This window comes from Pongo abelii, chromosome 12 (assembly GCF_028885655.2).
Source record: "Pongo abelii isolate AG06213 chromosome 12, NHGRI_mPonAbe1-v2.0_pri, whole genome shotgun sequence".
Classification (NCBI taxonomy): Eukaryota; Metazoa; Chordata; class Mammalia; order Primates; family Hominidae; genus Pongo; species Pongo abelii.
The window spans coordinates 107,806,052-107,829,488 of record NC_071997.2 but is presented as its reverse complement, the minus strand read 5'-3'; the positions used below and the strand labels follow the sequence as shown (position 1 = coordinate 107,829,488).

At 43.5% G+C, this 23,437-nt stretch overlaps 1 protein-coding gene and 1 long non-coding RNA gene across 5 annotated transcripts in view; one reads left to right on the top strand and one right to left on the bottom strand.

Moving 5' to 3' along the window:
• DNAJC27 (DnaJ heat shock protein family (Hsp40) member C27) overlaps nucleotides 1–6,459 on the bottom strand; it is a 30,952-nt gene extending 24,493 nt beyond the window's left edge. For 2 of the 3 annotated variants that reach the window (XR_008518417.1, XM_054545577.2), the window contains exon 1: nucleotides 3,766–6,459. Coding sequence is in view for 2 of the 3 variants with exons in the window: in XM_054545577.2 (XP_054401552.1) it covers nucleotides 3,766–3,852 (87 nt within the window). In the remaining variant the exon portion in view is untranslated. 3 annotated transcript variants of the gene reach the window in all.
• LOC129057734 (uncharacterized) overlaps nucleotides 4,009–23,437 on the top strand; it is a 32,922-nt gene continuing 13,493 nt past the window's right edge. For both annotated transcript variants that reach the window (XR_008522474.1, XR_008522473.1), the window contains exon 1: nucleotides 4,009–4,180. This is a non-coding gene — a long non-coding RNA (uncharacterized LOC129057734). The remainder of the gene's footprint in view (nucleotides 4,181–23,437) is intronic.

The window sequence follows — 23,437 nt, the reverse complement described above, 5'->3', positions numbered from 1 at the left end:
AAAAAAATTTCCTGTTAAATCAATTGAATTGGGTTTGTCCTACTTGCAGTAAAAAGTAGTCACTTCACAGAGTATTGTACATACTTCTAAGGTTTGCTTTTCTCTCTTAACAATAATAAATTATGGTTCCCAAGTTAACTTTAAAATAGCTCTACTCACTTTTTTATGGTTGCACAATAGTCTGTGCTATGCAAATATTCCCTCCTTTTCATTGCTTGCTAGTTACTTTGTCATTTGTTTTAATTTGCTGTTTGAGTCAATGATTATTTACTAAGGCATTCCTTAATTTTTAACTTTAAAATGCTTTACCTGTACATCATCCTATATTTTCCAAATCCTTTAAAATGAGTAAGTATGTGTTACTTTTACAACTAAGGCAAAATAATAAGTTTTTTAAAAAGTTACACTTAAATCTTTTATCCATCTAGAATTTATTTATTTATTTATTTATTTATCTATTTATTTTTGTAGAGATGGGGTTTCACCATGTTGGCCAGGATGGTCTCGATCTGAGCCCGTGAACCACCCGCCTCGGTCTCCCAAAGTGCTGAGATTACAGGCGTGAGCCACCGTGTCTGGCCTAGAATTTATTTTTGAGAAAGGAATGTAATAGGAATCCAACCTACTCTCAAATAGTAGACAGTTGTTCCAACAATATTTACTAAATGGTCTCTATTTTCCCACAATTTTACTACATTTGTTGTAAACTGAATTTCCTTATGTATTTGGGTTTATTACTGGACTCTACTCTGTTCCACTGATGTCTCCATATTTCCTTCCCAATACCAATGGGAAAAGTTTGGTAGCTTAAAAAATTTTTTTTTTTAAATTAAACAATCATTTTATTGCTTGAGTACATAGACAAATTTATATGACAAGGACAGAGGCTGTAGATTACTCATTTCCAATTGGGAGGGAGGATTTGCTTGGTCTTACAATATTGAGCCAAAGGGTGACTCTACCTCTATAAAGGAAAGCATCCTTATCCTTTCTGTTCATCTCAGGATGCTTTTGAACAATAACTACTTCTTAATTAAATGGTAGAGATCTTCAGGGAGATCAGCAGCAAGTCCCTTCTTGGACTTCAGAATTCTTAAGATGCTATTGCCTGTCACAAAACGTACTTGAGCAACACCATGTGAGTTTCTCAAGAACCAAACTTGAAAACGGAATCATGTTTTAACTTCCAATACCAAACACAAACTGGAGAACACGATGATGTCAAGGCTCAGGTATCATGGCATAGTTTCCTATTTGTAAGATGGGGGTCTACTTGTATACATCACAGAAACCAACATGGGAATGCATGCAAAGCTCTCACAGACATCCAAGGAAGGTTTACCCAACACTAAGGAAAATCTTTCTGGTGGAAATTGTGAACGTTGAAAAACCATCATCACAGTGAAAAAAAATTTTTTTTTTCTTTTTAGAGACAGTCTCACTCTGTTGCCCAGGCTGGAGTGCAGTGGCACGATCTGGGCTCACTGCAACCTCCGCCTCCCAGGTTCAAGGCAATTCTCCTGCCTCAGCCTCCTGAGTAGCTGGGACTACAAGCGTGCGCCATCACACCTGGCTAATTTTTTGTATTTTAGTAGAGATGAGGTTTCACCATGTTGCCCAGGATGGTCTCGAACTCCTGAGCTCAGGCAATCTGCCTGCCTTGGCCTCCCAAAGTGCTAGAATTACAGGCGTGAGCCACTGCACCCGGCCTGAAAAATATTTTTAAATGGCTGATACAGTTAGTCTTCTTTCATTTCTCTTTTTTTTCCCCACAATTTTCTTTGTTGTTTTCACATTAATTTTTCATAAAGACTTTAGTAGTCTTGTATTACGTTCTGGGAAAAAAAAACCCTTATTGATGTTTTCACTGGAATTGAATTTCATTTGTAGGTTGAGTAATTCACATCTATACCATATTGCGTAATCCCATCTAAGGAAAAAGTATATTTTTCCATTTGCCTAAGTAATTTATATGCCTTTGTAGAGTTTGAAACTTGTCTTCATATAGGTGCTGCCTATTTCATGTTAAGTTTAAACCTAGGAACTTTATTTTTGTTGTAACTGTAAATTAAAATTGTTTTTCAATTACACATTCCAACTGAATATAATTTGGACACAATAAAGTTATTAATTTGTGGGTATTAATTGTGCTTTATTGAATTTTTATAATGTTTCTAATAGTTTTTCAGTTAATTCTCTTTGGGTTTCCAGGTAAACAATCGCATTATTAGCAAATAATGTTAATTTTACCTTCTCTTTTCTAATATTTTTATATTCTCTTACTCTTGTCTAATTGCACTGGCTAATAAAACTAGAAAAATGTTAAGTAGATGTGGTGACACTGGGCATTCTGAGCTGCTTCTAATGTTGTATCATTAGGCACAGTAAAATTGCTTTTTTTTTTTTGAGACGGAGTCTTACTCTGCCGCCCAGGCTGGAGTGCAATGGCGTGATCACGGCTCACTGCAGCCTCTGCCTCTTCCGCTTCCGCTTAAGCGATTCTTCCGCCTCAGCCTCCCAAGTAGCTGGGATTAAAGGCATGCACCACCATGCCTGGCTAATTTTGCATTTTTAGTAGAGACAGGGTTTCACTATGCTGGTCTTGAACTCCTGACCTCAAGTGATCCGCCCACCTCGGCCTCCCAAAGTGCTGGTGTATTACAGGCCTGAGCTACTGTGCCCAGTCCCTAGAGGCTTAAAAAAAAAAACAAAAAAAAAAAACCTCGTACACAGCTGACGTTCAAAAAAATGCTGACTTTCAGTGAATACTATGCTAGCACATACACACATAAGTAGTACGGGATCATGCTACATAGAAATAAAAAACACTAAGTAAACATTTACTGAGCATCTCCTGGGTGCTAGGCACTGGACTAGGCACTGCCTTAACAGCTGTTTCGGAGTTGATTTTGAACGCATACAACGATGGAAAGAGCACTGCAGTGGGAATGTGAAGACTTAGGTTCTAATCTTTTCTCGGTCACTGATTTGATGACCTTGGGAAGTTCTTAACCAACAGCTTCCAATTACCCAAAACGAAATAATTTGAGTGAAGAGGAGACCGTCTTGGAATTCATAAGGGAAAAGGCCTCAGGCTACCTCTGGCCTTCCCTCCCCACATAGTAAAGGAGAGTTTATAGCTGATGAACCACAGATGGGGCAGAGAGAAGGGCGGTGGAACTAACAGATATGGGGACACCACCAGAAATAAAACACAACGCAAAACAAAACAGCGCCGGACCCCGGCCATCCCTTGCACCTCCCCTGTGAAACACGTCAACGTCAGTTACGCTCTCTCGTGACAGGAATGCAGAATCTGGGCTGCCAGGCACCATTTCGCGAACCCCAAATTCTCACACGCACCCCATGACGTTCCGCCGGCTCCCAGGCCCGACTGGGGGAACTAAACTTTCATCCTCCATCTCCCGGTCCCGGACGGCCCCCTAGAACGCGGGCAAGGTATCTAGGCCGACGGCCCCTCACAGGGACCCAGGCCTTCTTACTCTTTCGGGGACACATTCAAGGCTTAGAGGCCACCCCAGGCACCATCTCCGGGAGAGTGACGTCGGAGGACGAGGGGGCAACGCAAAGGTCAAAAAGGTCGGGGAGTTTCGTTCGCGGAGCCGCACCCCCCTGCTGAGACCCGGGCCTGCTCGGGGGCGGAGAGGAGGCCGGGCCCCAGGCTGTTGAGTGGCCGCCCTTCCAGCCAATGGACACGTCGTCCCGCCACGCTGGGGCCCGCCCCTCCCGGCGCGCTGTACTCACTTTCCCCACTTCGGCGTTGCCCATGGAGATGACTTTGATGCGGAGAGACCTGCCGGGCTCCTTCCGCTTCGGCATGTTGGCCTCCATGGTCCTGGCTCTCTGGGGGCCACCCGCCTCGGTCTCTTCTTGTGCACCGCTGGCCCGTCCCTCAGGCCTCTTCGTCCAATGGCGGACCCGCTGCTCTCGTCACCGCCTGGCCTCCGCTGCTCGCCATCCCCGCCGCTGCCTGGTAGCAGGCGCGGGCGGTTGAGAGCGCGGGGAGCCGGCGGAGGGTGACGGGAGTCTCGCGATGCTAGCGCGGGGCTGCTGACGTCATCTGCAGGCCCTGGAGACGCGGCTGCAGTTACCGGGTTTCTAAGGCGTCGTCCCCTGACGGGAAGGCGACGTTGGGGGGCGGCTGGGTTTACCCTTCGAGGTGAGCGCGGCCTTGTTTTCAGGGACGCCCGGACGGGAGGCGTTTGTTGTTTTCGCAGCCGAGTCGTGGAAATGTATTGGCTCTTCAGGGCGGGTCTGGTAGTGTCTGGTCCGTTTGGGAGTGTTTTTTTTTTTCTGGATTCTTTTTCGGTTCCATGGGCCGGTCTGCTGCTCCTCTTCCCCCTCCAGTATTATGTTCCCCTTGCTTGAGATCCCCGAGGCAGACCCCAGAGCCAGGAAAGTGGGGAGGTCGGAACCCTGGTTCTAGAAGAGGGCCTTGGTGGGCAAGGCGTGAAGCGATTCTGAATCTGGTTCCTATTGTTTTTTATTTTAAATGGAGTTGTCTATTTGGAGTCAAGGCAAGAGTGTTTAGTCTTGGCCCTCCTATTACAGAGCTCTGATGGATTTGTTGACTCCTCGGTGGGAGAAAGGCTCGGCCTACTGCAGGTGTTAACGCTAGGCCAGGCTGGAGCTGTGGACGTCAGTTTCTCAGCTCCCCGCTGTTCACTTCGAACGTGACGTGACCTCGAGGTCTGCTCTCCCCTTCCCTTTAGCTGACAATGTGTCAGTGCTTGAATAAGTCAGTCTGACAGGAACGGTAATTTTTTTTTTCAGTCAATATCGTCAGTCAATATCTTCAGAACTTGACAATGATTATTTATAGTGCCCTGAAAAAGAATGGCTGCCAATTTCCCTGTATATTACAAAGACAAAAGTAGCATTGCTTCTTTTCTCACCTAACTTTAAACATCTTAAGGGAAGTGCATTACAGGAAGGCAATGAACAAAGGCTCAACATTTCATAGTAAAGTCAGATTTTCCACATTTTAATTTTAAAATGTGTTTTTTAAACATTAAGTTTTTTTTTAAGACAAGTTTATTCTGGATTGTTTTGATAAATAATATAACAATTCACTGAAGCGTCTAAAATTATTTACAAATATGAAATATAAGTCCTGGTTAGAATTTGGATAGTTTTAAAGCTTAGAAGAATCCACATGCTAACTTCTCAGTATAATTTAATAAATCAAATTACTAAACATGTAATTTCTTCGACAGTTCACCTTTGGCCCTGTAATAGGGTAACTGGTATTGTGGAAGAATAATTATAAAATGTCAAATCTTCAGCTGTTATGACTGATTAAGTATGGTGCTGTTGAGACCAAGCAGTAAAACATGCCAGAGATTTAAATTGATTACTATTTTTTCATATTGATGGTTTTGGTTTTGTTTTTGTTTTTGTTTTGAGACAGAGTTTCACTCTTGTTGCCCAGGCTAGAGTGCAGTGGCACAATCTCTGCTCACTGCAACCCCTGCGTCCCGGGTTCAAGCGATTCACCTGCCTCAGCCACCCGAGTAGCTAGGATTACAGGCACCCACCACCATACCCAGATAATTTTTGTATTTTTAGTAGAGACGGGGTTTCACCATATTGGCCAGGCTGGTCTCGAACCCCTGACCTCAGGTGACCCTCCTGCCTTGGCCTCCCAAAGTATTGGGATTACAGGCATGAGCCACAGCGTCCGGCCCATACTGATGCTTTTGACATTTATTGTATATAGCTACATTTTCTACTGTATGTATTAAATTAGTTTGGAATTGAAAGAGCAAGAAAGTTGTTTTTTTTCCCCCACTCTTTGAATATTAAAAAAAAAAAAATCAGCACGAGTTAGCTGCTTTTTCCATAGTATGGACCTGGGAGGTATAGTGTGAGCATGGATTCTGGAGCCAGCCCGATACACTTAATCTTGGCATATGTTATAGGCAGGAGGTGGTGATAAGGATTGTAGGAGATAATGCACAGGAAGTACATAGTAGTCTCCTAGCAAACAGCAGCCACATGCTCTCATTTGCTCAAACTTTTTTTATGTGTTAAGAAAAATCCTACATCTTTAATGTGTATTTTTAGAAAGTAAATTATGAAATATTTTGGACATACTTAAAGGTATAAATTATAATGGAATGAATAGCCATGTATCCCCCACCCAATTTAAGAAATAAAATATCACCACTGGGCATGGTAGCCCACCCCATAATCCCAGCACCTTGGGAGGCCAAGGCCAGTGGATCATTTGAGCCCAGGAGTTCAAGATCAGCCTGGGCAACATGGCAGAACCCTGTCTCTACGGAAAAAAAAGTTAGCCGTTGTGGTGGCCCAAGCCTGTAGTCCCAGCCACGCGGGAGGCTGAGGTGGGAGAATCACCTGAGCCTGGGAGGTTGAGGCCACAGTGAGCTGTGGTCGTGCCACTGCACTCCAGCCTGGGCAACAAAGTTGGACCGTGTCTCTAAATAAATAAATGAAAAAAGAAAACATCACTGATACTGTGCATAGCCTTTCCCAATACATCCCTCTTCCCTCTCTAGAAACAGTTGCAACAATCTGAGTTGCTGCTTTAATTTCCAGGCATTTAAAATTGTTTTACTATGTATGAATATATACCTTAAAATGTAGTATTGCATTTGATCTTTCAAAACTGTTTTGAAATAATTTTACACAGAAAATTTCAAGAATGATACCAAAAAATCTTGTCTACCCTTTATCCAAATTCATCAGTTGTTAACATTTTGTCCCATTTTTTCTATCACTTGTGCTATCTATATGTACATGTATACTCAAATGTTTCTGAGTAGTTTGAGGTTTTTTTGCAGACATTTTAATAGATAGATATACATAGATAGATATAAACACAGGCCCAGCTTGGTGGCTCACACCTATAATCCCAGCACTTCGGGATGCCAAGATGGGTAGATCACTTGAGGTTAGGAGTTCGAGACCAGCCTTGCCAACATGGTGAAACCCCATCTCTACTAAAAATACAAAAATTAGCCAGATGTGGTGGCAGGCACCTGTAATCCCAGTGACTTGGGAGGCTGAGGCAGGAGAATTGCTGAAAAAAAAATATAAACACATATATAATATATACACTTATATATAGTGTCTGTATATATACATATATATAAATATATGTCATATTTACCTATATATGTAAATATATATGTATTTCTTTTTTTTAGAGAAGGAGTCTCACTATGTTGCCCAGGCTGGTTTTGAACTCCTGGGCTCAAGCAGTCCTCCTGCCTCAGCCTCCCAAAGTGCTGAGATTATAGGCATAAGCCAGTGCACCCAGCCAGCTTGTTTCTTTATCTATAAATAATTCAATGTGTGTTTCCTCAGAAGGACTTTCTTCTACATGGCAACAGTAATTTATCAAAATCAGAAAATACAGCATTTATACAGCACTATTATAAAATCCTGTGGTTTGAATCAAACTGTGCACTGAGGACCTCACATCCCCACAGTAAATCCACAGGGGGATATCTGGAATAGCTTGCATTCTAAATTTTCAAGGCAAACAAAATGAAATCTAAACGACTGTGCAAAACTACTAGCTTGAGGTTGTTTACAGTTTCAACAATAGATGGCGCCAAATTCCTTGGCTATGTCATGTCTTGGGGCATCTGGGCTTTCCAGTTGGTTGTGATGAAAAGTGAGTACACTGGCCCGGGCGCGGTGGCTCACGCCTGTAATCCCAGCACTCTGGGAGGCCGAGGCGGGCGGATCATGAGGTCAGGAGATCGAGACCATCCTGGCTAACACGGTGAAACCTCGTCACTACTAAAAAATGCAAAAAATTAGCCGGGCGTGGTGGTAGGCGCCTGTAATCCCAGCTACTCGGGAGGCTGAGGCAGGAGGATACCTTGAACCTGGAAGGTGGAGGTTGCAGTGAGCCGATTTAGCACCACTGCATTCCAGCCTGGGTGACAGAGCGAGACTCCATCTCAAAAAAACAAAGAAACAAACAGACAAAAAAGCGGAGATGCTGAAAGCACTGTGAACAAAGAAAATTTGGGAAACTTTTATCTAATTCACAGTTAGCACTCAAATTTCACCGTTTATCCCAATAATATTCTTTATAGATATGTTCGACTTGGTCAACTGGTCTAGGATCTAATCTAGGATCATTTAGTTATATATCTTTAGTCTTTAAGCTGGAATGGTTCCTCAGCTTTTCTTATTCTTTCAAAATGACAGTTATTTTTAGAATATTCCTCAATTTGTGTTTGTTTGTGTATTCTTGAAATTAGAGTCAGTTATGTTATATTCGGCTGGAATACCACAGAAAAGATGTTATGGGCCAGTGTGGTGGCTCATGCCTGTAATCCCAGCACTTTGGGAAGTCAAGGTGGGCAGATTACCTGAGGTCAGGAGTTCGAGACCAGCCTGGCCAACATGGTGAAACCGTGTCCCTACCAAAAATACAAAAAAATTAGCTGAGCATGGTTGCACGTGTCTGTATTCCCAGCTACTCGGGAGGCTGAGGCACAAGAATTGCTTGAATCTGGGAGGCAGAGGTTACGGTGAGCCGAGATCATGCCACTGCACTCTAGCCTGGGTGACAGAGCAAGACTCCGTCTAAACAAACAAACAAACAAAGATACTGTGTCCTTATTGGGCAGCATATCATTTGGGATGCCAATTTTTTCCATTTATTAATGATGCTTACTTTAGTTCATTGGTTAAGATGGGGTTCATGAGGCTGATCTACAGTAAAGTGACTTTTCCCTTTGTAATAAATAATTTTTAAAGGGATACTTGGAGATTACGTGGCTATCCTGTCTTCACTGAACTTTCACCCACAAATTTTTAGAATCCAGTGATTACTTATGGCTGAAGAGATTATTACTATGATGGATGCAAAATGCTGATTTTCCAACTCCATCATTGCATTTATATTTATTACTTGGTATTCTACCATAAGGGAAAGCTTTCCTTTCTCATTCATTCATTTATATCAGTATGGCCTTGTATATGCTTATTTTACTCCATGAATATTATTATTTATTTTGATACTCAGGTTGGCTCCTATGTCCTTTTGATGTCTTTACCTTTGTTGTTGTTGTTGTTTCTGTTTGTTTAGCACTTTCTTACTTTTTAAAAAAAATTTTTTTTAGAGACTGTCTTGCTCTGCTGCCCAGGCTGGAGTGCAGTGGCTCAATCTCGGCTCACTGCAACCTCCACCTCCCAGGTTCTAGCAATTCTCCTGCTTCAGCCTCCTGAGTAGCTGGGATTACAGGCGCATGCCGCCACACTTGGCTAATTTTTTGTATTTTAGTAGAGACGGTTTCCCAGGCTGGTCTCGAACTCCTGAGCTCAGGCAATCCACCCGCCTCAGCCTCCCAAAGTGCTAAGATTACAGGCTTGAGCCACCACGCCCAGTCACTTTCTTACTTTCTTAGCACAGCAACAAGTCCTGCTTCCAAGGATCCTTTTAATGGAGGATGGTATTTAGAAACCAAGATCTGGGTGCTAGGTGTGCTCAGTAGTACTAGAGTGTCTTTGCTTTTGGACCTTTCAGTTGATTGAGCCAAAAAAGAGATACACGTACATATATACATGCATCTGAATCCATTTATTAAGGTATAGTTTATATGGATAATACCAATGCATTTTAGCATAACAGGATTTGTTCTAGTCTTCCCCCTTTCCATAATTATGACTTCCTGCTTCAACAGTGAGAAACTTGGCTCCTTTTATCCTCAGTATATTTACTCATTTGCTCAATCCTACGCTACATAGGAAGTAGTTTCGGAGTTGCTAACCCATACCATTTTAAAAAACAAAAGCCCTTTGAACTAGAGTTCAGTATTTGTTTATGACTTTTTGTCCAAAACTGACAAATACAGTTTGTCATATAATATAAGTATTGTGTTCAAACGTTAGTTGGGTTAATCCTTTTTTTTCCTTCTTCAGTGTGGTTATGGTTTGCATTCGAAATACAATTAAGCTCATTTGTTTCTTTAGTATTGTAGCTTCAGTTTTTTGCCCCTCATGATTAGTGACTTTATTAACGTTTTTGGGTATGTAAAACATTAACAGATTCAAAGTTAAAGTAATACAATCAGTATACCCACACGAGTGTCACTTTCACCCTTCATTCCAATCCTTTTCACCACTTCCCACCTACCTGCTGTGGGCAACCAATCACACAGACTGTGATTTACTCCTTCCTATGTTTTTTATAGAAAATAGTTACATGTATATTTTCTCATTTCTCTTTCTGACACAAAAAAGTAACATTATATGTGTGTGCACAATTTTGAAATTTGCTTTTACACTTATATTCTGGAAAGGACCACATGCTATTTCAGTATTATGTAAAAAAAGATCATACTCCTTTTTTATAGCTACACAGCACAGTATCCCATTGTGTGCATATACATTTTTTTTTTCAGTTAATATATTTAGGGGCATTTATGTATTTTTGTACTATTGTGGGTATGTCTTCAAGGTAAAATTCTTTAAAAAATGGAATTACTGGGTCAAAGGTAAATGTAAATTTACTTTTATTATATATTGCCGAATTCTGTAAGGTAACATTTTGAGAATTTTTGCATTAATATTCTTAAGTAATGTTGGAAGTAAGTAATATTATTAAGTAATACTAAAGTAATTTTATGCTACCTTTGCCTTGTTTAGATACTAATGTTATACTTGCATCATAGGCCAGGTGCCGTGGCTCATGTCTGTAATCCCAGCACTTTCATAAGTGGAAGTGGGAGGATCTGTTGAGGCCAGGAGATGAAGACCAGCCCTGGCAACATAGTGAGACCCTGTCTCTATAAAAATAAAGACTCAGGCAGGAGAATCACTTGAGCCCAGGAGTTCAAGGTTACAGTGAACTATGATCTCACCACTGCACCCCAGCCTGGGTGACAGACCAAGAGCTTGTCCCTCAAAATCCCACCAACACACACATAGTTGGAAGTTTTAAAAAATGTTTCTATGCTCTGGAATAATTTATCTGACAAAATTTTTTTTTTTCCAGAGACGAGGCATCGCCATGTTTCCCAGGCTGGTCTCAAACTCCTGAGCTCAAGTGACCCTCCTGCCTTGGCCTCCCAGAGTGCTGGGATTACAGGCATGAGCAATGGTGCCTGGCCCAAAATTCATACATTAACAAAAGTAGGGAGAATAAAGTAATGAACACTCATTTTCCACCTTCAGCAATATCAACGTGAATCAATCTTGTTTCATCTATACCCCAGATTATTTTGGGGCAAACTATAAATATAGTTATACTATAACTATCCATATCTTATTATGTACTTTAGAAGGTGAAGCTCTTAAAATACAGACATAAATGAAATCTAACTGGCATACTGTGGTAAGCCGAATTCTAAGATGGCCTCCAAGATTCCTGGCCCCTGGTACACACATACCTTTTCCCAGTTAGTTAATCAAACATGAATTTGGGTGCTGCTACAAAGGGATTTTGGTAATTAAGTTCCCAGATCAGTTGTTTTTACGCTAAGGCTATTATCCTCCATGGGCCTGACCCAATCAGATGAGTCCTTAAGTAGGATAGGGCTTTTCCTGGCAAGAGATATTAAAAATGTGAGAAGCATTCAATAGGAGGAAGGTTCTCCAGGATGGAAGGGGATACTTAGCAAGGACCTAAGAGTGGCCTCTTGGAGCTAAGAGTAACCCCCAGCCAACAGCAAGAAAATGAGCACCTCAGTCCTACAACCAGAAGTAACTGAATTCTGCCAAAAACCTGAATGAGCTTGGAAGGAGCTCCTGAGCTCTGATGAGAACCTAGCTGTCTGCTACCTTCCTTGCAGCCTCGTGAGACTTTTTTTTTTGAGACAGGGTCTCGCTCTGTTGCCCAGGCTGGAGTGCAGTGGCATGATGTCAGCTCACTGCAACCTCTGGCTCCCAGGTTCAAGTGATTCTCCTGCCTCAGTCTCCCGAGTAGCTGGGATTACAGGCGCCTGTCACCACACCCGGCTAATTTTGTATTTTTAGTAGAGATGGGGTTTCACCACGTTGGCCAGGATGGTCTTGAACTCATGACCTCAAGCGATCTGCCCACCTCAGCCTCCCAAAGTGCTGGGATTACAGGCGTGAACCACTGCACCCAGCCTACTCTTTTTTTTTTTTTTTTTTTTTTAGATAGGGTCTCTCTGTTGCCCAGGCTGGAATGCAGTGGCACAATCATACCTCACTGCAGCCTTGACCTCCTGGGCTCAAGTGATCCTCCTATCTCAGTCTTCCGAGTAGCTGTGACTACAGGTCTGTAGCACCATGCCTGGCTAGTTATTTTTTGTAGAGGCAAGCTCTCACTATGTTGCCCAGGCTAGTCTTAAATTCCTCACCTCGAATGAGCGTCCCACCACAGCCTCCCAAAATGCTGGGATTACAGGCCTGAGCCACCATCCTGGCCCCTTGTGAGATTTCTAGGCTAGAGAACCCAGCCTCTGTATGCCTTATAATCTGACCTACAGGACTGCAAGATGTTTAATGTCTGTTGTTTGAAACTGTTGAATTTGCAGTAATCTGTTATGCAGCAATAGAAAACTAATATACATACTGAAAAGTTGGTAGTAATTCCTCTCAGTGACTAAGTTTTTGTGGGAAAGTTTTTAACTACAAATTCAATTTTTTAAGGAGTTCTGCTTCCAGTATGGTAGTGTAAACCCTTTCAGATAATTCTCCCGCTGATTAAAAAACACTAACAGGGCTGGGCGTGGTGGCTCATGCCTGTAATTCCAGCACTTTGGGAGGCCAAGGCAGGCAGATCACTTGAGGCCAGGAGTTCGAGACCAGCCTGCACAACATGACAAAACCCCATCTGTACTAAAAATATAAAAATCAGCTGGGTGTGGTGGTACACACCTGTACTCCTAGCGACTTGGGAGGCTGAGGTGGGAGGATTGGTTGAATCCAAGAGCCAGAGATTGCAATGAGCCGAGATCATGCCATCACACTCCAGCCTGGGTAACAGAGTGAGACTCTTCCTCAAGAAAGAAAAAAAGAGAGAGAGAAGGAGGGGGAGGGGAGAGAGGGAGGGAGGGAGGGAAGAAAGGAAAGGAAGGAAAAAACTACTGGGAGATTCTGAAGAGTAACAGAAACCAGGCAAATGGTAGAGGAGAGTAAAAATCTTGGAGAAGTACCTGGCATGGGGATGAGTCTCTCCTGAGCAATGTAAGAACCTTAGAACCCTGACTCTACTGAGCCTTCCTTATTAGGGGTAGAGGGTCTTAGTTTGGAGTCTGCGAGCATGGATATTGTGCTTCCATGTACACATCCATGTATTCATCCTACTACAGACTATCCCAAAAAGTGTGTGGGAGTTCGTATTTTCCAAAAATTGCTGTGACAACATCTCCCATTCCATATGACCTTTTTTTATATAGTGGCAAAATACACATAACAAAATGTATCATTTTAACCATTTAAAAATGTACAGCTCAGTGGCATTAAGCACATTCACATTGTACAACCATCACTGCCATCTTTTCCAGAACTTTTTCATCTTCCCAAACTGACATTCCATACCATTGAGCACTAACTCTCTATTCTCTCCTCCCCCCAGCCCATGGGACCCATCATTCTGCTTTTGTCTCTATTAATTTGAGTACTCTAGGCACCTCATACGAGTAGGATGGCTGGCTTATTTCACTTAGCATAATGTCTTCAAGGTTCCCATATGAAATTCTTACAGTGGGATTGAGACTCCTCTCCATAGGTCTATGTTCCTCTCCTTTGAATCTGGGTGGAATTGTAACTATGGTGTTAGTGACGTTATGCCACCTCCAAAACTAAGTCATAAAAGGCAATGCAATTTCCTTCTGGTTCTCTTGGAATGCTCACTTTTGGAATCCAGCCACCAAACCGTGAAGATTCCAGCTCTTCATGGAGAGGACCATGGAGAGACAAACAAGCTCCCCACTCACACCCACAACCACAGCTGAGCTCCCATATGACAATCAGCACCAACTTGCCAGCTATGGGATTGAGCCATCTTGAAAGTGCCAAGACAATGAAGCAAAGATGCCAACAAGCAGTGGAATGTAGTAATAAGGAACACATAACAAGTGATATTCAGTAATATGGACAGGTAGAAAATTGTCATTAACCCCGCCAAGAAATTTGAGCTCAGAGCAAGGCGCCAATTTCTTGGGAGACATCCTGGGGTGCCTAGCAAATTACTAGTAGTGCTCGAATGCTATCTTCCTTCTGTTATTTGAATGCCAAGTTCACTTGCAGCTCATGGCCTTTGTATATAGACCTCTGCCTAAAACACCCTTCTCTAGATCTTGAGGTTCTCCAGCCATAGAGAGGAGATTTTGGCACAAACCAATGTTTCCACCTACGTATCTAGTTGCAGTTAATGGCACCCAATTGCCTAATAAAAATGTAGGGAAGGGAAGGGAAAGGAAGGGAAGGGTAAGGAAGGGTAGCAGAGGGAAGGGGAGGGGAGGGAAGGAGAGGGAGAAGGGAAAGGAAAGTAAAGAAAGGAGGGAAATCTTTAGAGCTATGGCACAGGGCTCTACTTTTTGACCCAGCTCTCTTTAACAATTTGGGTAAATATATAGGAGAGATATATTAAAAAGTTGTGGATTGGCTGGGTGCAATGGCTCACACCTGTAATCCTAGCACTTTGGGAGGCTGAGGTTGGTGTATTGCTTGAGGTCAGGAGTTCAAGACCAGCCTGGGCAACATAATGAGACCATCTCTACCAAAAAATACAAAAATTATCTGAGTGTGGTGGCAGGCACTTGTAGTCCCAGCTGGTCTGGGGGCAGAGGAGGGAGGATTACTTGAACCTGGGAGGCAGAGGTTGCAATGGGCTGGGATCGAGCCATTGCACTCCAGCCTGGGTGAAAGAAAGAGATGTTGTCTCAAAAAAAAAAAAAAAAAGTTGTGGATAACAATTCAAAATTGCGAACAATGTTGGTTTTTGTTTTACCTTTTTAGACACAGGGTCTTGCTCAGTCACCCAGGGTAGAGTGTGGTGGTATGATCATACCTCACTACAGCCTCAACCTCCTAGCCTCAAGGAATCCTCCCATCTGAGTCTCCCAAGTAGTTAGGACTACAGGCATATGCCACCAAGCCAGGCTAATTTTGTTTTCTTTTTTGCAGAGACGCCTTGCTATGTTGACCAGGCTGGTCTTGAACTCTTGGCCTTGAGTTGTCCTGCCTCGGCCTCCCAAAGTGCTGGGATGATAGGCATGAGCTACCACATCTAGCCAACAATATTGCTTATAATGGACAACTGATAAAGGTTTTTTTTTTTTTTGAGACAGAGTCTCACTCTGTCACCCAGGCTGGAGTGTAGTGGCATGATCTCAGCTCGCTGCAATCTCTGCCTCCTGGGTTCAAGTGATTCTCCTGCTTTAGCCTCCTGAGTAACTGGGACTACAGGCGTGTGCCACCACCCCCATATAATTTTTGAATTTTTAATAGAGACGGGGTTTCACTCTGTTAGCCAGGCACATGTTGAACTCCTGACCTCAGGTGATCCACCCGCCTTGGCCTCCCAAAGTGGTGGGATTACAGGCATGAGCCACCATCCCTGGCCCTGAAAGAATATTTTAAATGATCAGTCTGCTGCTGATTGATTATGCATATTAGCAGCTTGACTCAATTTTAACATTTTGCAGTTGAAGTCCATCAACATTACTTATACAGTACTCACATTTCTAAGAGGTATATACCTAGGAGTTGAATTGCTTTGTCATAGGGTACGTCTGTTCAGCTTTGGTTGGTACTGCCAAACAGTGTTCCAAAGTGGCTGTCAATTTACACTCCCACCAACAGTGAATGAGAGTTCCAGCTGTTCCAAATTCTCATTGGCCCCTCAATTTTGCTAGTCTTTTAATTTTAGCCTTCCTTAGACATTTGTAGTAGTATCTAATTGTAGTTTTAATTTGCATTTTCCTGGTGACTAATGAGATTGAGTGCCTTTTCATATTTTTAAAGGTCGTTTCTTCTTGTATTAATTACCTGTTGCACGGCACAATGGCTCAAACCTGTAATCCCAGCACTTTGGGAGGCCAAGGCGGGCAGGCTCACTTGAGCCCAGGAGTTCAAGACCAGCCTGGGCAACGTTAGGGAGACCCTGTCTCTACAAAAATTAGCTGGACATGGTGGCGCAGGCCTGTGAGCCCAGCTACTTGGGAGGCTGAGGTGGGAGGATCACCTGAGCCCAGGAGGTTGAGGCTGCAATGAGCTGTGATTCCACCACTGCACCCCAGCCTGGGTGACAGAGAGAGACCCTGTCTCAAAAAAAAAAAAAAAAAAAAAAGTACTTGTTCAATTATCTAATGTTTTATTGAGTTGCTTATTTTTTTCTTACTGATTTGTAAAAATCTTTATATGTTCTACATATATTATTTATCTATATTCTTTATCAGATATATACACTTTGCTCCAGAATATTTGTAGCACTACTATTAGTAATAGTAAAAAACTGGAAACAACTCATTTGTCTGGCAGTGGAGGAGTGGATAAATAGTGGTATATTCTTCCAATGGAATACTAAATCATTGCTATACAATACTATGGTACTGCTATGAATCTCACAGATGTAATAATGAGTTAAAGAAGCTAGGCACAAAAGAGTATTACTGTATGATTCCAATCATATAAAGTTCAAACCAGATCAAACTAATCAATGAACGAGGAGTCAGGATTCTGGTTATATTCGGGGATAGTGATGGAAGAGGGCTATAAGGAGGGTGTCTGGGTGCAGGTCATGTTCTAGATCTTGATCTGAGTAGGGGTTACATAGGCGTATTCACTTCATGAGAATTCAGAGGGCTGCACACTAGTGATCTGTATAATGCTCCTCTATAGTATGTCACACTTCAAAAAAGTTTACAGAAACAGTTCCTTCCTAATTTTCACAGGGCCTAAGAGCTAAAAACACAGCCCCAGCCTGATGTTTTTCTCTGCTCAGGGTTTCTTGTGCTGTGCCTGTGATAGCTCTTGGTGTCCATGGAAACCAGACAGAGACAGCGTGGTGCGGAAACAAGCCAGAGGGAAACTGGAGCCGAGAAGCTTTGCGCATGCGACAGAGGAACAGACCCCCACTCCCCTGCCCACCATGAGTCTTCCCTCCCTGTACTCTCAGATCTGTTGGCTATAGCCAGTTCCCTGCCACCACAACTGTCCACCTAGGACAACTCTGGCTGTTGCTTGTCATAATTTACACCCATAACTGCTTCCAGCCCACCTTCTCCGTCACTGGCTTTCATCTTCCCCAACCCAGCAGGAAAGTTGGCCTGGCAGGGACTCAAAACAAAACAAAAAAAAGGCCTTCCCTGGATCAGGGGACACTAATGCCTCATTAACCTTACTGAGGGCGTAAGCCCAAAAAGGCCTTTGAGTAGCCATGGTGAATGTTACAGACTCCGTGCATAAGAGCATATGCTCTTTACTCACAGTAGAGTTCTCCAGATCCTTGCTCAGAGCTTATGAATCCCTATTTTAAACAGAGTTGTATCACCTTGTTATCTGATTTTTTAGGTCTGCAAAAACACAGGGTAGAAGTGAGTGGGTGAAATTCTCCCGAGGGTGCCCACGTGCCTGGCTTTGTTAAGTTTGGGAATTATTCTGGATATATCTGGGTATGAATGTGTGTATGCAAGCATATGTGTGGGGCCTCTGGGTATACTCATGTGTTGGTTATAATGACTTTGTGTGCGAGAGTGTGTGCATTAGCATCTCCTGCATCTGTCGGCTTCGTGTGTGCATATTGAATGTATGCTATATGAGGACGTTTGTGAATGAATTTGTCGTTTTGTGGGTTTATATGTGTACGTGTGATCAGATGTAAAATATGTAAATGAGAATTTACACTTTTTTGACTGTAGGAAATATGACAGAGCATTTGTAGGGCTGCTTATAAGTTTATGTCTTCAAGCTAAACTGTAAGTTTGTATGCGGATTTATATAGGGATAGCTCTAGGGAAAGTTTCCAAGTCATATGGTTGAACCATATGGAATTGCCATTTTGTGGGCTAAAAATGGTTAAGTATTCTATAATTTTTGTATGATTCTAATTAATGGGTGTGTATGTACACGTGTATGAACACATACATAAATTCAAGTTAGCATAGCCCCTACACCAATTAGTAATACTATCAGAGCTGAGAAGAAGATGATCACCATGAGCATGAGATCCGGGAAGAAACTTAACATGGACCTTGAGGGAAAGATAAGATATGGAAAGAATGATGAATAATGGAACAGAAAGTTGCAAAAGGGAAATAGTGGGAAATGAGGTTGAAAGTTCTTTACCCGGGAAAGCCTTCTCTGACACTTGTTTTGTATTCACGCACCCCAAGTTTGACTCTGCCTCGGGCTTCTACAAACCCCCATGAAGTGACTCTATGACAACACTTGTCACCCTGAACTGTAATTGTTAATCTAATTGGCTGTCCTCCCCACCAGGCAACAAGTTCACTGAGGGCAATAACTGTCTCTCTAGTTCACTTATATTCCCAACACTTAGGACAAAGCTTGGTACAGAATGGAAACTTAGCTAGCATTTGTTGAAGAAACGGATGGCTGAAAGCCAGGTCTTCTGATAAAGCAGTGCATTGTCAGGCTAAGGAGTGCAACTTGTTCTGGCCAGTGCATGTGACTCTCAGTTCTTTGGCAACTGACAGACATTTTGGAGAGTTGATTAACATGCACAAAACATCATTTAAAAATACTAATTTGGGAGTGGTATCAAGAATAGACAGAAGTAGTTCAAGTGAGGTGGCTCACATCTGTAATCCCAGCATTTTTAGAAGGCCAAGGCAGGATTGCTTGAGACTAGGAGTTCAGGACCAGCTTGGGCAACATAGAGAGACCCTGTCTCTAAAAAAAATAAAAATTAAAAAAAGGCCAGGTGTGGTGGCACACACCTGTAATCCTGGAACTTTGGGAGGCTGAGGCAGGAGGATCACTTGAGCCCAGGAATTCAAGACCAGCTTGGGCAACACAGGGAGACCTCATCTCTACAAAAAATAAAAAAATTAGCCCAGGCATGATGGCTCACACCTGTAATCCCAGCACTTTGGGTTACTGAGGTGGGTGGATCACTTGAAGTCAGGAGTTTGAGACTGGCTTGGCCCAAATGGCAAAACCTTGTCTGTACTAAAAAAAAAAAAAAAATACAAAAAGTAGCCAGGCATGGTGGTGCACAGAACAAGTCACCCTGTCCACTTGTGCATGCCTGTAATCCCAGGCACTCAGGAGGCTGAGGCATGAGAATCACTTGAACCTGGGAGGTGGATGTTGCAGAGAGCCGAGATCACACCACTGCACTCCAGCCTGAGCAACAGAGCGAGACTCTGTCTCAAAAAAAAAAAAAAAAAAAAAAAAGCCAGAAATGGTGGAACACACGTGTAGTCTCAGCCACTGAGGAGGCTGAGGTGGGAGGATCGCTTGAGCCAGGGAGGTTGAGGCTGCAGTGAACTGAGATCAACACTACTGCACTCCACCCTGGCTGCTAGAGTGAGACCCTGTCTAAAAAAAAAAAAAAAAAAAAAAAAAAAAAAAAAAAAAAAAGAGAAAAGAAAAGAAAGTTATGTAAGTTATAGTTAGCCATCAGAAGCCCAGTAGTTCCTAGACATCTGGTAATAAATACCTAGATGACAATGGCAATGGGAATGGACAGCAAGGAAGAGATGAAAAAACTACAATAGGAACAGCTTCTTGGTGACTGCTAGGTGTGGGGCAAACCAAGAAAGTGGAGTGAAGGCTGACCCCACGTTCTGGAGCCTGAGTGGCTGAGATGATGACAGTCACTCTGACAGAAATAAGGAGACCCCAAAGGAGAGCTATTTAAACAGTGACAAGATCTGTTTTGAACACGCTGTAGTTTTGGGTATTGATATGGTTTGGGTGTGTCCCCATCCAAATCTTATCTTGAATTGTAAACCCCATAATCCCCACGTGTTGTGGGAGGGACTCGGTGGGAGGTAATTGAATCATGGGGGCGGTTTTCCCCATGTTGTTCTCGTGATAGCGAGTGAGTTATCACAAGATCTTAATCATTTTCCCCTTCCACAAGATATCACACTGGTCCATTACATTGATGACATTGTGCTGATTGGATCCAGTGAGCAAGAAGTAGCAAGCACGCTGGACTTACTGGTGAGACATTTGTGTGCCAGGGGATGGGAAATAAATCTAAAATCTAAAATCCCTGACTAAAAATCAGGGACCTTCCACCTCAGTAAAATTTCTAGGAGTCCAGTGCTGTGGGGCCTGTGCAGTATTAGATATTCCTTCTAAGGTGAGGGATAAGTTGCTGCATTTGGCCCCTCCTACAACCAAGAAAGAGGCACAGTGCCTAGTGGGCCTATTTGGATTTTGGAGGCAACACATTCCTCATTTAGGGGTGTTACTCCTGCCCATTTATTGAGTGACCTGAAAGGCTGCCAGTTTTGAGTGGGGTCCAGAAAGGAGAAGGCTCTGCAATAGGTCCAGGCTGCTATGCAAGCTGCTCTGCCACTTGGGCCATATGACCCAGCGGATCCAATGGTGCTTGAGGTGTCAGTGGCAGATAAGGATGCTGTTTGGAGTCTTTGGCAGGCCTGCATAGATGAATCACAGTGGAGGCCTCTAGGATTTTGGAGCAAGGCTCTGCCATCTTCTGCAGATAAATATTCTCCTTTTGAGAGACAGCTCTTGGCCTGTTACTGGTCTTTGGTGGAAACTGAACATTTGACTATGGATCATCGAGTCACCATGCGACCTGAACTGCCTATCATAAACTGGGTGCTTTCTGACCCATCTAGCCATAAAGTGGGTTACGCACAGCAGCATTCCATCATCAAAAGGAAGTGGTATATATGTGATCAGGCTCAAGCGGGTCCTGAAGGCACAAGTAAGTTACATGAGGAAGTGGTTGAAATGCCCATGGTCTCCACTCCTGCCACCCTGCCTTCTCTCCCCCAGCCTTCACTGATGGCCTCATAGAGAGTTACCTATGATCAGAGGAAGAGAAGACTAGGGCCTGGTTTCTAGATGATTCTTCACGATATGCAGGAACTACCCGAAAGTGGACAGCTGCAGCACTATAGCCTCTTTCTAGGACATCCCTGAAGGACAGTGGCAAAGGGAAATCTTCCAAGTGGGCAGAACTTCAAGCAGAGCACGTGGTTGTGCACTTTGCTTGTAAGGAGAAATGATCATGGGCTGTAGCCAATGGTTTGGCTGGATGGTCAGGGACTTGGAAGAAGCATGATTGGAAAATTGGTGACAAAGAAATTTGGGGAAGAGGTATGTAGATGGACCTCTCTTGAGTGGTCAAAAACTGTAAAGATATTTGTATCCCATGTGAGTGCTCATCAGAGTGTGAGGAGGATTTTAATAATCAAGCGGATAGGATGACTTGTTCTGTGGACACCACTCAGTCTCTTTCCCCACCCTCCCCTGTCATCACCCAATGGGCTCATGAACAAAGTGGCTATGGTGGCAGAGATGGAGGTTTTGCATGGGTTCAGCAACATGGACTTCCACTCACCAAGGCTGCCCTTTCTATGGTCACTGCTGAGTGCCCAATTTGCCAGCAGCAAAGACCAACACCGGGCCCTTGATATAGCATCATTCCTTGGGGTGATCAGCCACCTACTTGGTGGCAAGTTTATTATATTGGACCTCTTCCATCATGGAAATATGATTGTCCTCACTGGAATAGCCACTTACTCTGAATATGGTTTTGCCTATCCTGCCTGCAATGCTTCTGCCTAGACTACCGTCTATGGACTCATGGAATGCCTTATCCACTGTCTTGGTATTCCACACAGCACTGCCTCTGACCAAGGCACTTTGTGACTAAAGAAGTGCAGCAGTGGGCTCATGCTAATAGAATTTGGTGGTCTTAGCATGTTCACCATCATCCTGAAGCAGCTGGATTAATAGAACAGTGGAGTAGCCTTTTGAAGTCACAATTACAATGGCAACTAGGTGACAATGCTTTGCAGGGCTGTGGCAAAGTTCTCCAGAAGGCTGTATATGCCCTGAATTAGCTTCCAAAATGTGGTACTATTTCTCCCATAGCCAGGATTCATGGGTCCAGGAATCAAGGGGTGGAAGTGGAAGTGGCACCACTCACCATCAACCCTAGTGACCCACTAGCAAAATTTTTGCTTCCTGTTGCAGTTACATTACGTTCTGCTGGCCTAGAGGTCTTAGTTCCAGAGGGAGGAATGCTGCCACCAGGAGACACACAATGATTCCATTAAACTGGAATTTAAGATTGCCACTTGGCCACTTTGGGCTCCTCCTACTTCTAAGTCAACAGGCTAAGAAAGGAGTTACAGTGCTGGCTAAGATGATTTACCCAAACTATCAAGATGAAATCAGTCTGCTACTCCACAATGGAGGTAAGGAAGAGTATGCATGGAATGCAGGAGATCCCTTAGGGCGTCTCTTAGTATTACCATGCCCTATGATTAGGGTCAATCAGAAACTACAACAACTCAATCCAGGCAGGACTACGAATGGCCCAGACCCTTCAGGAATGAAAGTTTGAGTCACTCCACCAGGTAAAAACCATGACCCCCTGAGGTGCTTGCTGAAGGCAAAGGTAATAGAGAAGGAGTAGTAAAAGAAGGTAGTCATCAATACCAGCTGTGCCCACATGACCAGTTGCAATAATGAGGAGCCAAATGTTAATCACCAAGATAGTGGAGAAAATGTCTCCAGGACATGTCAGAGGTCCTCATGGCAGTTCCTCCCATCACAGATCTGAAGGCTTAGGAGGGAAAAAATGGTTTTGTGGGCCAGGTCTGGGGCTTTGCTGCTTTGTGCAGTCTCCAGACTTGGTGCCCTGTGTCCTAGCCATGGATAAAAGGGGCCAATGTACAGCTCAGGCCATTGGTTTAGAGGGTGCAATCCCCAAGCCTTGGTGGCTTCCACATGGTGTTGGGCCCACGAGTGCACAGAAGTCAAGTATTGAGGTTTGGGAACCTCTGCCTAGATTTCAGAGGATGTATGGAAATGCCTGAATATCCAGGTAGGAGTTTGCTGCAGGGATGGAGCCCTCATGGAGAACCTCTTCTAGGGCAGTGCAGAAGGGAAATCTGGGGTTGAAGACCCCACACCAAGTCCCCACCGGGGCATTGCCTAGTGGAGCTGTGAGAAGAGGGCCACTGTCCTCCAGACCCCAGAATAGTAGATCCACTGATGGCTTGCAGCATGCACCTGGAAAAGCTGCAGACACTCAGTGCTAGCCTGTGAAAGCAGCTGGGAGGGGGGCTGTATCCTGCAAAGCCACAGTGGCAGAGCTTCCCAAGGCCATGAGAGCCCACCTCTTGCATCAGCTTGACTTGGATGTGAGACATGGAGTCATAGGAGATCATTTTGGAGCTTTAAGGTTTAATGACTGCTGTTATTGGTTTGTGGACTTGCATGGGGCCTGTAGCCCCTTTGTTTTGTCCAATTTCTCCCATTTGGAATGGGTGTA